The following is a 15,067-nucleotide window of genomic DNA, read 5'->3' on the forward strand; positions in this document are numbered from 1 at the left end:
CACACAGCTCAATAGCAAGTACTCCAAAAAGTAAATGGGGAATACATTAAAAAAATAAATAATAATAAATAAATAAATAAAAGTAAATGAGAATTATTTAAAAAAAATGTAAATGAGGAAACACAACGTAGAAGTGGCACACAGCAATTAAGAGTGGGCATGGTCGGCATTGGCTTCAGACGAGACCAGAAGTTAGTAGCGAGCGGACGACGCCAAGAATTGTGGTTTACCGTTCGGTTCTCCCTCCTCCCTCTTCCCTTCCTGTGTCTGCTCGCGTCTGCTCCGCCCACCACCCACCATCCCTTCGTCCCTCCTCCCTTGTTTTTCCCCGATTGTGAAAAACTGCAAAAAAAAAAAAATTTTGATCTTCTAATCTTTCTCTCTCTCTCAAGCACTGGGTTTTCTGCAGATCACATGAAACAGAAACCAAAAAGCTGATCCCTCTCATCATTAAATGAATTAAAGTTATAGGACATTGGAGGGTGGTGGGGTGAGATGAGATCTGATCCGCCTGAGTCACTGTTTGTCTCTGCCATTTCACCAAGATCTCGTTTTCAGTGCATTGATACATTTCTTATATCAATCACCTTCCTTTCCCTAATCCCGAGACGATAAGCCCTCTCAGTTTGCTCTCTTACTCTCTGGTACGTTTCCGGGTTCTCCTTCCCTTTTCTTCTTCTTTTGCTTTTTTCTTTTTCCATTAAAAAATGAAAATTCTTTATTTTCCGCGGTTCAGGTTAATTTTAGCGCATTTTAGGTGATAATTGGTGTTTTTGAAATCCGATCCTATTTTTTTGTAATTGGGGTTCTATGAGGACTCTGATTTTGTTTTTAGTACGGATTGATATATTAATTCATGTTTGTCTTGTGTGTTTTTAGTTTTGTCACGTCTAGCTGATAAGGGGATCCGTGGCCATTTGTTGTTTTCTGGATCTATCAGTGATTCGTCGACATTTTATTTGAATTCAATCGAGGTTTTTCAAGTTTTCTCCTTTCTTCGCCATTTTACCTATCCTGTGGGCCTCTGTAGTTAAAGGAGTATTTTCCGTCCGTTTCCTCGTCTTGTTTAAAGCCCTTCCTGCAATTGACAATCATTATCTTGTTGTAGAAGGCCTACATTTTGTTTTCTTGCGAAGAAACACTCAGCACCCCCTAGCTTTTCTGGAAGTGCAGAATGAGCTAGATTTGAAGGTATTTAGATGATCAAGTTATAAGGAGAAACAATTTCAGACAAAGAAGTCTTAAATTCATTTGGTCTCTCTCGTTTTGCCTGGGGTAGAATCTGAAGGAGATTTGCTCCAGGCAGCAAATACTTGCTAATGGTTGCTTAAAGTAGGGAAAGATATTTGTTTGATTCTCCAATGTGGTCGTTGGAGGATTATTTATGACTTCTGGCCAGCCATTGCTGCAGTCATCAGATCCCTCTGCGTCCTCACAGCCTTGCCCCTCTTGCGGATTTGGCTCCTTGGGTTGTCTCTGCTCCAATGATTCTTTCAGTTCTTCGATTATTAATGATCCTCAAGGCAATCTTTTTGGTTTAGATTGTTTGGAGAAGGGTGACAAAGATCTCTCCGTTGGAGACACCAGATTCCATAGTTCAGTTGGAGAAAGTTTTGGTTCTGTTGAAACAACGCAGCAATTCCATTCTGTTGAGACTCCACGCATTGAGCGGCTTTCATTGGAATGCCCCACGCACGAGAATAAACGCCTGGTATCGTGGGGTGCAATGGAACTGCCGCATAGCAACAGTAGTAACACACCTTCTGCCAGCTTTGAAATTTCTAGGGGTTCATCTGTTGTACATGCCAAGGTGGGCTCTAGGGCTTTATCTTCACTTCATGATAACAAGTCTCAGAGGAAGAGCCGCCACAAAAGTTCGCAGTTTGATGATAATGTATTGTGTGAAGAAGATGCCAGGTTCATCTACATCAATGATCCTAGAAGAACCAATGACAAGTATGAGTTCACAGGGAATGAAATTCGAACAAGCAAGTATACGTTGATTACCTTCTTGCCCAAAAATCTTTTCATTCAGTTCCATCGGGTGGCTTATTTGTATTTCCTGGCTATTGCTGCTCTCAATCAACTTCCTCCTCTTGCAGTGTTTGGGAGAACTGTGTCCCTTTTTCCTCTCTTGTTTGTGCTTTGTGTCACAGCTATTAAAGATGGCTATGAGGATTGGCGGAGGCATAGATCAGACCGCAATGAGAACAACAGAGAGGCTCTAGTGCTACAATCTGGCCACTTCCAACATAAAAGATGGAAAAAGATACGAGCTGGTGAAGTGGTGAAGATCTGTGCTGATGAGACAATTCCTTGTGACATGGTTTTACTAGGGACTAGTGATCCTAGCGGTATCGCTTACATCCAAACAATGAATTTGGATGGTGAGTCAAACTTGAAGACAAGGTATGCCAGGCAGGAAACATCTTCAGCTTTATCTGAAGGTTGTACAATTTCAGGGTTGATCAGATGTGAACGACCTAACAGGAATATTTATGAGTTCACGGCCAATATGGAATTCAATAGGCATAAGTTTTCCCTCAGCCAATCAAACATTGTTTTGCGTGGTTGTCAGCTAAAGAACACTGATTGGATAATTGGTGTTGTGGTGTATGCTGGACAGGAAACAAAAGCAATGTTGAATAGTGCAGCATCTCCTTCCAAGAGAAGCAAACTGGAAAGTTACATGAACCGGGAAACACTATGGTTGTCTATTTTTCTTTTCATCATGTGTCTAGTTGTGGCACTCGGAATGGGCCTTTGGCTTGCACGCTACAAGGACCAGCTTGATACCTTGCCTTATTACAGAAAGACATACTTCACTCATGGGAAGGATTATGGGAAGAGATACAAATATTATGGAATACCCATGGAGATTTTCTTCTCGTTTTTGAGTTCTATTATAGTGTTTCAGATAATGATTCCAATATCTCTTTATATTACAATGGAGTTGGTTCGTTTAGGACAGTCCTATTTCATGATTGGAGACAGGCATATGTATGATTATAGTTCTGGCTCAAGGTTTCAGTGCAGATCATTGAATATAAATGAGGACTTGGGTCAGGTACGCTATATCTTTTCAGACAAAACGGGGACACTTACTGAGAACAAAATGGAATTCCAGAGAGCAAGTGTATATGGGAAAAATTATGGTGGATCCTTGGTTGCGGCTGATCAGTTGCAGAAAGAGAACCTTTCGGGTATGAAACAAGTTTTGACTTTTCCATTTGATTATCATCTTCTTTTTGTGTTACAATTGTTCTACTCTAGTTCAATAATGTGCTTTGATTGTAGTATAAGTTGTAGTCTTGTCTATGTAATCAGCTACTGGAACATCAACATTTTGCTGCATGTTGTTATTTTTTCATATATATGTATGTATATATTATTCTTAATTTTTTTAGAACTCTACTTTTTGGGCCATTTGAATATACTTTTCTTTTTTTCCTGCATTATTTATAGAATTTCACAATTTGTAGGTCTGGTATGAAACAAGGTCAGTAATTAGTCTTTAAGGCTATCAATGCTGTGGTTGTTTTTAGGTTTTCTTGATAATATCTTTGCTGTTTATGATGATTACTATTTATCATCCCCCTCCTACCCTCAGGATTTTACGTGATCATTTGTTTGTAAATTTGAGATTTAGCACCTGTTTTGTGTTGGCTTAACAACTTAATGTTGACCCCATAATGTCAACTTCTTTTATCTTTCCATCAACATATGGTATCAAATTTTCTGTTGAAATTCTAGTCTATAATCAAGCTCTTTAGCCCAAAGGGGGACAATGCTACGCCTTCCCATAATTGTGCAATTGTTTTATGCCATAACTCTTGACATTTTTTCCAAGAAGGTTTTCCCTATTTTAGGTGCAGCATTCTGTACTTGTATCTGTGCATCATTCAAAGTTTACTGTGTTGGATACTATTACTATAGTTGCAACTAGGATTCAAGGAGAATTTAGAAGCATTATGGCTTGTCATGGTTCTTTTGAATAAGTAATTTACATGCAGAAATTCTGCAACTGCAGTGTCAGCTTCACGATGGAGGTGATTTCAACATATGAATTTGGTATTGAGAAATTCTGTTGTTTTGAAAGAATTATGGCCTGTTTATTGGGCTGAAGCTAAGGCTTGATACTAATTCTTGTCACAATATGCTAATGCAATTTGCAAGAGGTTTTAGAATTTGATGTTATGTGGTTCCCCCTACCTTTGGTGTTTAAGTATTCAATGATTTGCTGTGACTGGTGACTGGTGTTGAGCATCAACTGGGCATTGGGCCTTCATTGTTTCCATATTCTTCTTTTGAACCAATTTGCGACATTTTTGAGGAGGGTTAACTTTTATGTCATTTAGTGTCTGTGTTGCTGTTGTGAATGTATATGATAATCCATTTTTATAGAATAGTTCATAAATGTATTATTGCATGAGTTCATTATCATATTTTGGCATGCACACTTGCATCTTTTTAACAAATTGCTATTTTTTTATTGCTTCATTTTATGCTACTCTTGCCATGATTTACTGTTTTGAGCTTCCTTTCTCTTGATCATTTGCAGCTGCAGCTGCACACAGGAGATGGAAACTTAAATCCTCAATTGCTGTTGATCCTAAACTCATGAGGTTGTTGCACAAGGACTCGGTTGGAGATGAGAGGATTGCTGTGCATGAGTTTTTCCTTACACTGGCTGCATGTAATACCGTTATCCCTATTCGTACCTGTGATAGATCTTCTAGTTGTGCCGAGAGCCAATGTCATGAAGATGTAGAAACTATTGAATATCAGGGTGAATCTCCTGATGAACAAGCACTAGTTGCTGCAGCCTCTGCTTATGGATATACTCTCTTTGAACGCACATCTGGGCACATAGTGATTGATGTTAATGGTGAGAAACTAAGGTAGAAGGTCTTTCCTTTGTTTTCTCCTCCTTTTCTTGTAACAATCATTTCTTTCTCATTAATAGCTTTCCTGCTGTTGAAAATTTAAATCATCTCTCTTGACACTTGATAACACTAATATTGAGTTATTATGCTGTTCAGGTTTGACGTATTGGGCTTGCATGAATTTGATAGTTTGCGGAAAAGAATGTCTGTTGTCATTAGATTTCCCAACGATGATGTTAAGGTGTTGGTGAAAGGTGCTGATACTTCCATGTTCAGTATTTTGGCCAAAGACAATGAGAGGGATCATCATGTAAGGCATGCAACACAATGTCATTTGACTGAATATTCATCACAAGGTCTACGTACACTTGTGGTTGCTGCAAGAGATCTTTCAGAGGCAGAACTTGAGCTGTGGCAATGCAGGTTTGATGATGCAAGCACTTCTTTGACTGACAGAGCTACAAAACTACGTCAAACAGCAGCTCTTATAGAATGTGATTTAAATGTACTTGGGGCTACTGGAATTGAAGACAAGCTACAAGATGGTGTACCAGAAGCCATTGAATCTCTCCGGCAAGCAGGTATCAAGGTATGGGTTCTGACTGGAGATAAGCAAGAGACAGCAATTTCTATTGGGCTTTCCTGCAAACTTCTGACAATGGATATGGAGCAAATAATTATAAATGGCAATTCAGAGAACGAATGCAGAAAACTTTTGGCTGATGCCAAGGCCAAGCATGGTGTGAAAACATCAGATGGAGGAAACCGCAATTTAAAATGCAATAAGAATGCTGAAATTGACTACCTTGAGATATCTGAAGGGAAGAAAGAAGGAATTGTGAAAGTGCCACTAGCACTTATAATTGATGGGAATAGTTTGGTGTACATTTTGGAGAAAGATCTAGAATCAGAGGTGAGAATCTCTTTTGCCTCGGCTTATATATTAGACTCATGTATTGGATTTTGCATTTTTTATTTTAATTTCTTTAAGTGCACTATTAGATATTATGTGCTTAAAGATAAACCTATATTCTGAATCATTTACTTGCCAATTCTCTCTCTACAGCTTTTCGACCTTGCAACTTCCTGTAAGGTTGTGCTTTGCTGTCGTGTTGCTCCATTGCAGAAGGCAGCAATTGTTGATCTAATCAAGAGCCGTACTGATGACATGACACTGGCCATAGGTGATGGTGAGTTGTCTTGTTTCTTTTTCCTTTTCTTTGCTTTTTCTTTTCAGCACACTCGCAGAGGCAATTGTGGTTTGGTTTGACATGGAAAGATCCTATTAGTTTCTGTCCTTCAGCCAATTCAAGCTGATTTTTGCAGCTAGCTTTTATCTTATTGATGTATTGATATTGTGCATGTTACAACTAATTATTGCTGATGGGATAGCTGGCCTAATTTCACTTGCTTCTGACCATTGACATTTAGGGGCCAATGATGTTTCAATGATCCAAATGGCGGATGTTGGTGTTGGAATATGTGGTCAGGAAGGGCGTCAAGCAGTGATGGCATCTGATTTTGCTATGGGACAGTTTCGATTTCTGAACAGATTACTTTTGGTGCATGGACACTGGAATTATCAACGCATTGGTTATTTGGTTCTGTACAACTTTTACCGAAATGCTGTTTTCGTATTAATGCTGTTCTGGTATGCCCAAGTTAATGAGTTATCGTCTCTGTGCCTTTGATATCTGGTTCTTATTATGTTTGTTGATAGCAATCTGTTTTGATCCTCTGTGGCTACTTGTCAAATTATGTCTCTTTACAACAATACATGATTATGATCAAACCATGTGTAACTATGGGTGATGGAACAGCACATGATAGTAGGATGTTATGACATTTGTCAATTCTTTGCTCATTGATCATCCTAAAACTTGTCATTCCATTTTGGGGTAAATGGAAGGGCGGGTTTAGTGTAACGGTAAAGTCATAGCTATTAAAGGCTCAAGACACACTAAGGCGCCAAGAGGTCCTAGAGCCTAGGTGCAAGGTGAAGGCGCACGCCTGAGGGAGGTGAGGCGCAAACCTGAAGGAGGTGAGGCACAAAAAAAAAAAGTCAAAAGTAAAATAAATATGAATATTCCATCAAATTTAAAATAACATAAAACTAAAAATAATAATAACTAATAAGCTTTCAAGTGCTAATATATTAAAACTTTAATAGTCTTTTAATGTTTCATAACTAAAGTCCAGAAATATAAAATAACTATATCTTCTTCATCTTCTTCTACACCTTCATCCTCTTAATATTCATTTTCAAATCAATATTTTCGTCATTTCCCTCATCTTTAAGAACTAAAAGAGTATCAACTTTTTTTTTTTTTTTGAAAAAGATAATGAGTAATAGTGTTGAAAATGGAAATATAGAAGGCTTGTAATCTTGAGTATGTTAGTTTGATGAGATTTTAGTGACTAGTTATCACCAACGATACTAATTTCGAAAACTTCTAGGTCAACAAATTTTTAGTTGAGTGGTATTGCTTTTTGTCAATAGAAGTACGCGCTGAATGTGGAAATAATTAAGGCGCGCTTTTCTAGCCTTGCGCTTAGAACAAAGCGCACGCCTAGGCACATAAGGTGAGGGTCTGTTGAATGTTGCCCGCCTTTCTTCTGTAGAGGCGCTAGGACTGAAGCCTGGTGAGCTTGGAGCCTCAAGCACGCCTTTAATAACTATGGGTAAAGTTACTCCATTTGTGACCTAGAGGTTATAGCTTCAAGCCACGGAAACAGCGTCTCTGCAAAGTTGGGGCTAGGCTGCTGTGATACATAATCACAGGTAGTCCTTTCCTTTGAACTCCATCCATGTTGAGGGTGTGATTCTACCCAAGACTCTGGCATATTGCTTAGAGATTTATTTGCAAAAGAGCTTGCAACTAACTTCCTTTTGAATTAGTTTTAAATATTGCTATATGAAAATTGCTTGTTTCTTGACAAAATGTAGCAAGTCAACATTATGAATATAGGGTTCTTTGCTTTTCCATTTCCAAATTTTTCTGTTAGAGGTGTAAGGCTAATTTAACATGCACCCTTGATACTTATCTTCATGTTTATCTTTCAAAGAAAAATGAGTTGTGATTTTGGGTCTACATTTAATTTGCTTTGAATAACACATTCATGTAGATTTTTATATTAAATCATTGTACTTTTTTTCTATCAAATAGGTATATATTGTGTACAGCTTTTTCAACAACTTCAGCATTGACAGATTGGAGTAGTGTTTTTTATTCTGTTATCTATACTTCTGTTCCCACCATTGTCGTCGGTACTCTGGACAAGGATTTAAGCCATCGGACACTATTGCAGTATCCTAAACTTTATGGTGCAGGGTATCGACAAGAGGCTTACAACATGCACCTCTTCTGGATCACAATGGCTGATACACTATGGCAGAGTCTAGTCCTCTTCAGTATACCTTTATTCATTTACAAAGAGAGCACAATTGATATATGGAGCATGGGCAGTTTATGGACAATAGCAGTTGTTATCCTTGTTAATATACACTTGGCAATGGATGTCCAACGTTGGGTTTTTATTACTCATGTTGCTGTTTGGGGGTCAGTGATCATTACATTTGCCTGTATGGTGGTATTGGATTCTATACCCGTCTTTCCGAATTATGGGTCAGTCTCATCAATTTTTAGTGGAAACTTTTCTAGTTTTGATATTATTTGGTCTTAATCTGACTGACTATTATGCTATATTAATTGTGCAGGACTATTTATCATCTGGCTAAGTCACCAACCTATTGGCTCACCATCTTGCTCATAATAGTCATTGCATTGCTTCCTCGCTTTCTTTTTAAAGTAGTACATCAGATTTTTTGGCCTTCAGATATCCAGATAGCCAGAGAAGCTGAGATTCTGAGAAGAGGTCCTGATCATTTGAGGCCGAGACTTGATGGACGTTCCAGTTGACTTGTATATTAGTTTCTTGTAGACGCACACACAGAGAGATGACTTCCCTCAAGTTGACCATCATATGGTTTTTCCTGTGGCATGCTGTTGTGATGCTCAAATGTAAGTGAAATGTTTGCTCTTCCTGTATGTTTCATAGTGACTGTTCTTATCATGAAATCCACAATAGGTATTGAAATGGGCATTCCTTCTGAATACTTTGGACATGGTTAATTGTCAATGTAAACATGAATGTACATGAAAGTAATGGAATTGTTAATCATTAAAAAACAAAATCCTGAAGTTCAAAAATGAAATATATCTTGATTTAATCTCGTTATTCAATTCACAGTTACAAATGAAAGGGAATGATTTTTATTGGAATCCCTATCTATCTAGTAGGCGGGCAAATTAAATATATCTTTTAACTCATATATAACTAGTTAATACTTAAGAACAATAATTTGTATCTTAGATTCAATCGGATTCTACACACACAGACCTTGTTTAATTCCACGCTAGCTTATGAAATTTCTTTGAAACATGAATTTAACAGTTTTTGATATGATTATTATTAAGAGATACATCAATGAAAAGATGAACACAAATAACAGCAATTCTAAATAAAAGCCAAGGGAACACAGCAAGTGCAAGTGACAATTTGTTGAACCTTTAAATGCTCTGAATTATAGGAATCTGCATAAGAATCTAACAACAATAGGGATTTTGCTTTTGAATGTTTTGGGTGAATGAGATACAGTGAACATTTTAAGTTGCGATTCTCCAACTTTTTGCATAGCTCATAATAGAATGGCCTTCATTTATACATGATTGTCATGCAGAAGAAGACTCGAGGTGTGTGTTGCGAGAAATTTAATGTCTATTTTGTTTTCCTAAATTGAGTAACTAATGTCGAATTCAAAATTATCAGAATGCTTCATACATTTTACTGGAAGGACTGTCTCTTAAAAAGTGTGTTTAATCAACTTGTTTCATAATATATGTTAATAAAACTTGTAATCTTTACACTTTTCCTCATCAGACTAGAAAATACTTTAGTAGTATTTTTGCATCTTTTAAGCTTTTTGTTTGTGATATTACTAGTACACAAGGAAAGGTTATCACAGCAGAGATGATGTGGAATCTGCTTTTGTGTTGGGAATGTTCTTGTTGTTTGTAGTGCATGTTCTAAGTTTTTGCTCTATTTTCTTGATGATCTGTGATCCTCAGGTAAGTTATGCAAGTGGGATTTGTGGCAACATGAGAAACAAATGAGCCATTTGAGAGCAGAGCAGCATCACCATGTACAGGATAAAAGAGGATGGGGGATGTTCTACACCAAACCGATTGGTTGGTAAATACAGAATGACATTTGCATGATTGGAATACTGCCCTAGAAATGGAACTTGACCAATTTGGTTGATATTATTATTTATTATGCAAGAAAAGATAGTGGGTGGTTAGCTTTTAGACATGATGTGAAGGCCCTGGAGTGGTCCAAAAGAAGAGAAGGGAGAGAAAGTGAAGTATATATTAGTTTTTTTTTTTTTTCAAATATCAGTTTTGTCAAATTTTCTTGCTCCACGTGAACAAATGGAATGGGAGTAAAACAACTGTTGAAAGCTCACCTTAAGTTGTCCTTTCTGCCCTTTTTCGTTCATCGTCTTGCATGGTCGAGAATCTTTTACTCTCTTTATCATATATGGCAGTCTTTTTCACTCTACCCGCAATTGCTTAAACTGAAGGCACCATAGCTGAGCCATGACGGGGGAGAAGACCTGAAGGGGGAGCGAAAACGGGATGCTGTTTTTGCCTGGAGCAATCTCCCGATTCTCTCTGGGGATGCAAACATTGCAATCTTTAGTTTTACAGTTGCTCTGCCTCTGGTATCCATTCTTTGTCCAGGAAGTCGAGGATAATCGCTGTTATGCTAAAGAATAAGATCCCTATGGTCATTTTAGCCATAAAATTTAGATTGGGGATAAAACAAATCTTACCTGTGCACATTCTTAGCCTCTTCTCATGGATGCCCTTTTTTCCACTTTTATCTTTTAGGAGGAAGATCACCACAATGTTAAATTTAAATATTAAAATGGTAAAAAAAAAAAAAAGGAAAAAGTTGCCATGTAAAATTAACTCCTCGCAAGGTGGCTCAGATAGAACCTGGCCTTATTGATGCTTTGATGGCATTACTGGAGAAACATTTTTTTAATACAAATTCAGAACATCTGTTGTTATAAACAGAAGTGCAAAATTGGATTTTTGATAGGATTAAATATAAAGATGATATCTTTAACCTTTTTTTTAATCTGCAATATCTGCAAAATTGGATATCTTTATATATAATTACATTATTTTTAAAATATTTTTTCTTTTGATATAATGTAAGTATTGCTTCAATATTCATTAAATGCATATATGTCTACATCAAAAAGACAATTCAAAACATCATTTTTAATATTTCTGCTTAAAGAATTTATATTTATCTTTCGTCAAAATGAGGTTGATGTAATGTAACTCAACGCTAGGAAATAAGAATGGGTCCATTCTGTAAATAAATTAGTATGATTATCAAATTTTAAATTCATTATTAGGTAATTTTTCAGTTAAATTCATTGAGAAAATTAATATATTTTAATTAATTTGATTAATTATTTATTTTTACCCCAAATTGAATTTAATTTTTTAAAAAATATATTTATTCCATTATTTTATTTTAACTATTCAATTTGATTATTAGAAAATATTAATATTATAGCAATCTAATCTAATGTAAATTCCTAGAAAATTGGCACGTTTGTACAATTCAGTACGTTGTTTTCTTGCAGCTTTTTCTTATCTTTTTTTTTTTTTTTTCCAATTGAATGGTCCCACTCTCCAAGCTCATAGAAATTCCTTGTACTTCTAATCACATTCAAATTGTAATTTTTTTAGGGCTAATAATTAAACCCTAAACCCATGATTATATATAAATATATGCAAGGATAATAAAAATATATTCACTATGAGAACATTATATATTTTAATGAATATTAAATTAAAACTACCAGCTCATATTTTAAGATAATAATAACAATATAAAAAATTTGTTAATTAAAAAAAAATAATATAACGAAATTATAATTTATGAGGATATGTGATGTTATAAGATCATCAGAAAATTAATAAATTTTTCAGTGTGTTTTCTCTATTTATGAATTTCTAAAAATATTTTGTCTCCTGAAAATCCAAGCACTTATGGCATTCTCGAGTTTTTCTCTAACATAAGTATGTTTCACACTTGTCTTATTAGATGATGCTGTATATTAAAAAATGCATAAGTCCTAATAACACTAGCAAAACAAAAGGCCGTTGTCTTGTTCATGGCCTGGTATGGCCTAGTTTGTGGCATTGCATGAGTCTTGCTAATCTTATCTGGGTAAGAGGCTTTCAGCTACTTCATCAGAAGATTCTGTATATCAGAAAATGTATAAGTGCTGATCTATTGCTATGGTCCCATTATTTTGATAAGACTAGCAAAACAATCCTCTGGTCCTAATTACATTCATCCTCTCTGACAAGATTCCTAAGATCCTGTAGACGTGAAACAACAACAAATCATTCAAAAGTGTTGCTCCTCTAAATAATAGTTATTATTTTATTAAAAATTAAAAATAATTATAAAATAAATAAATGATAGTAATTTTAATAAATTAAAAAATATTATTTTAGTTTTTAAAATTTTAAATACATACAATCTGTAAATTCATAACAATTTTACTATAAAAGTTTTGTTTGATTTTATTAATTTCAGTTCTATATATATTTTGACTCTTTTAAATAACTTATAAAATTATATGATTTAATTCGTAATTTTAATAATAGATACAATTACTAATTTAAAAAAAATATTAATAATAAATTATTTCTCAAATATTAAAAATAAAATACATTAATAAAATTATTTTAACTCTTCCTTTATTTTCCCACACCCTATCACCTTCCTAAACTGGATTGATAAAAATCACTAATCATGATAGTCTAGTGTTTAATTTGGTGAGATTACTTTGTCTCACTCCGATTCGACTCTCTGTACTAACTAGGGGTGACAATTTTGGACACGATCCGTAAACACGACATGAACACGATATGAAAATATAGGATTTGGGTTAGGCTTATTCGTGTTTTTATCGAATTCGTGTCGACCCATTTATGACACTATTATAATCGTATCGTTTCAAGGATTAACCCGCTAACTCGACTTGACACGTTTATGACACGATTTAATATTTGTGTCACGTATTAACCCGTGACCCACTAATCCATTTGACCTACTATGACCCATGAAGCCACTTATGTAGCGTGTTAAATGGATTAAGTCGTGTCAAACCGTGTTAAATAGATTATTTCGTGTTAAATGGGTCGTGTCGTGTTGAATACACCTAATACAATTTAATATTAATCGTGTCGTATTGTGTAACCCATATAATAGAAGGGTCGTGTTCTTGTTTAAATTTTTGACACGATTTGTTAATCATATCGTGTTCGTATCGACTTTAATTGTAACACCCTGATTTTTATATATTATTATTGGGCTTCGTGTAGGTATCTTCAATTCGCGGAAATTCGACAGTTGTCCGGATCTGTGAATTTCCGACTCTACGGAAAAGTCTCCGAATTGGATTGAGGTTTTGGCTAGCACCCCATTGTCAGACGTCCCGAGCGCGTTCCCGAAGTCGGAATTGGCAAAGGTAAACCCGAACCTTGCTTTTTCGTAATTTTCTAGTGCTTAAATAGGATTAAAAATCCATAAAATATTCGTGGTAGCTTAGAAAATTATGATTCTTTTTGCAATAGCTTAGTAATATTGCTAAGGACCGCGGGGCAAAGTTTTAGAATTTTTAGAGCTTATTTGGGCAGTTTTTGCAAAAATGGTCAATTATAGGGACTAAATTGAAATTTTACATGTTGTGATGGATGATTGATTTGGTGGGCCCAGGAGGGGCTGTGTGATGTGATTGAGTTGTGGACATATGGATTGTGAATATAGAAGTGTGTTTTGAGCCCTTTTTGCAGGTTGGGTAGGTCCTAGGTATAGGGGAGACTCTGCCGGATTTTCGGCACGACTTAGGACGTACTTGATCTTTTTCTTTGTTTGTATTGAGTCAAATTTATTAAATAGATGTAATGTAATTGTCAGGTGAGCCGGGACAGCCTTCTTCCTCCGCCCAGCCGCCACAGTGATTGTCGTCAAGTTTGTGAGTAAAATATTAATTTTAATTGTAATTTCGATATTATTATATGTTCAGCATGCCCATGCATCACTTATATGCATATATTTATGTAGTTAAACTCTAGGCACGAATTATGTTGCATTCATAACTGTTAATGTGCCATGAGTGTTGTTGTGGTAATTTGGAGCAGTGTGCGTGCGTTGGCGTGCGTGTGATGTGGTGTGGACTATGGATAGGACGGGGTAGTCACGGCTTGAGTTCTTCGCTGGGACCCGTTCCTTCGAGGGGTAGTCACGGCTTGAGTTCTTCGCTGGGACCCTCGATTTGGTTTATTAAGCGAAAGTCGAGTTCTTCACCAGTTGGATTTAAGAGAGTATAGGGGATCAGCTCCCAAAAAATTATGATTGATGCTACAGGGTGCGTGAGTCCTACAAATTTCCTTTGTGATGCTATGATGAGAATATGAAGTTGATGTTGCATTTTACTCTACAGGTGCATTAGTTCTGAGATAGTTATAGAGATTATGGTTAAAATTGATATTTTACTCTGAGTCGAACGCTCACTCTGTTCAAAAATTTTTACAAAGCGAGGATATTTTTTGAGGTTAACCTGCTTTCTCCCTCACAGGTCAATTATTACTGTTTGTATAAACTTGTTAAATCTTAGAATTTCCGCATGTGTTAGAAATGTTTATTTGATTTGGGTCTGTAAACTAAATTATTATTTTGGGACCTGTAAACTTAATATACTATGCATGTTTGATGGATTGGATGAGGGAGCTGAGCTCCCATTTATTATTATGTTGATGAGTATGTGGAGGGTGGTGAGCTCCCAATTGACTATATATTGTGTTTACAGGTCGGGTGAGTCGAAAACTCCCCGTTGGTAAGTCCATTTTATGGCCGGACTCTGTCCGTTTGTTTTCTTGAAATTGGGCCCAAATGGGCCTTAGAGTTGTGTTAATGAACAGTTATGCTTACTACGGGCCTCGGGGGCTTTAGGCTGGCCCAGGTCCTAGTGCCGGTCCGGCCCATAGGTTGGGTCGTGACATTAATTGTATTCATATCGC

At 36.2% G+C, this 15,067-nt stretch overlaps 1 protein-coding gene across 3 annotated transcripts; it reads left to right on the forward strand.

The window, feature by feature from the left end:
* Nucleotides 1-113: 113 nt before the first annotated feature.
* Nucleotides 114-10,412, forward strand: LOC110671211 (phospholipid-transporting ATPase 1). Of its 3 annotated transcripts, none has more exons than XM_021833615.2 (9): nt 114-644; nt 880-3,203; nt 4,562-4,901; nt 5,043-5,799; nt 5,953-6,076; nt 6,318-6,537; nt 8,054-8,512; nt 8,605-8,908; nt 10,016-10,412. In XM_021833615.2, exons 2-8 carry the CDS (start codon nt 1,385-1,387, stop codon nt 8,804-8,806), a joined length of 3,921 nt encoding a protein of 1,306 aa, XP_021689307.1. In that variant the 5' UTR covers nt 114-644; nt 880-1,384; the 3' UTR covers nt 8,807-8,908; nt 10,016-10,412. The 3 variants fall into 3 exon arrangements, with proteins under 3 accessions (XP_021689307.1, XP_021689308.1, XP_021689309.1); XM_021833616.2 differs by having other exon boundaries at nt 1,109-3,203; XM_021833617.2 differs by having other exon boundaries at nt 1,112-3,203.
* Nucleotides 10,413-15,067: the final 4,655 nt, after the last annotated feature.

This window comes from Hevea brasiliensis, chromosome 3, assembly GCF_030052815.1.
Source record: "Hevea brasiliensis isolate MT/VB/25A 57/8 chromosome 3, ASM3005281v1, whole genome shotgun sequence".
Taxonomy (NCBI): domain Eukaryota; kingdom Viridiplantae; phylum Streptophyta; class Magnoliopsida; order Malpighiales; family Euphorbiaceae; genus Hevea; species Hevea brasiliensis.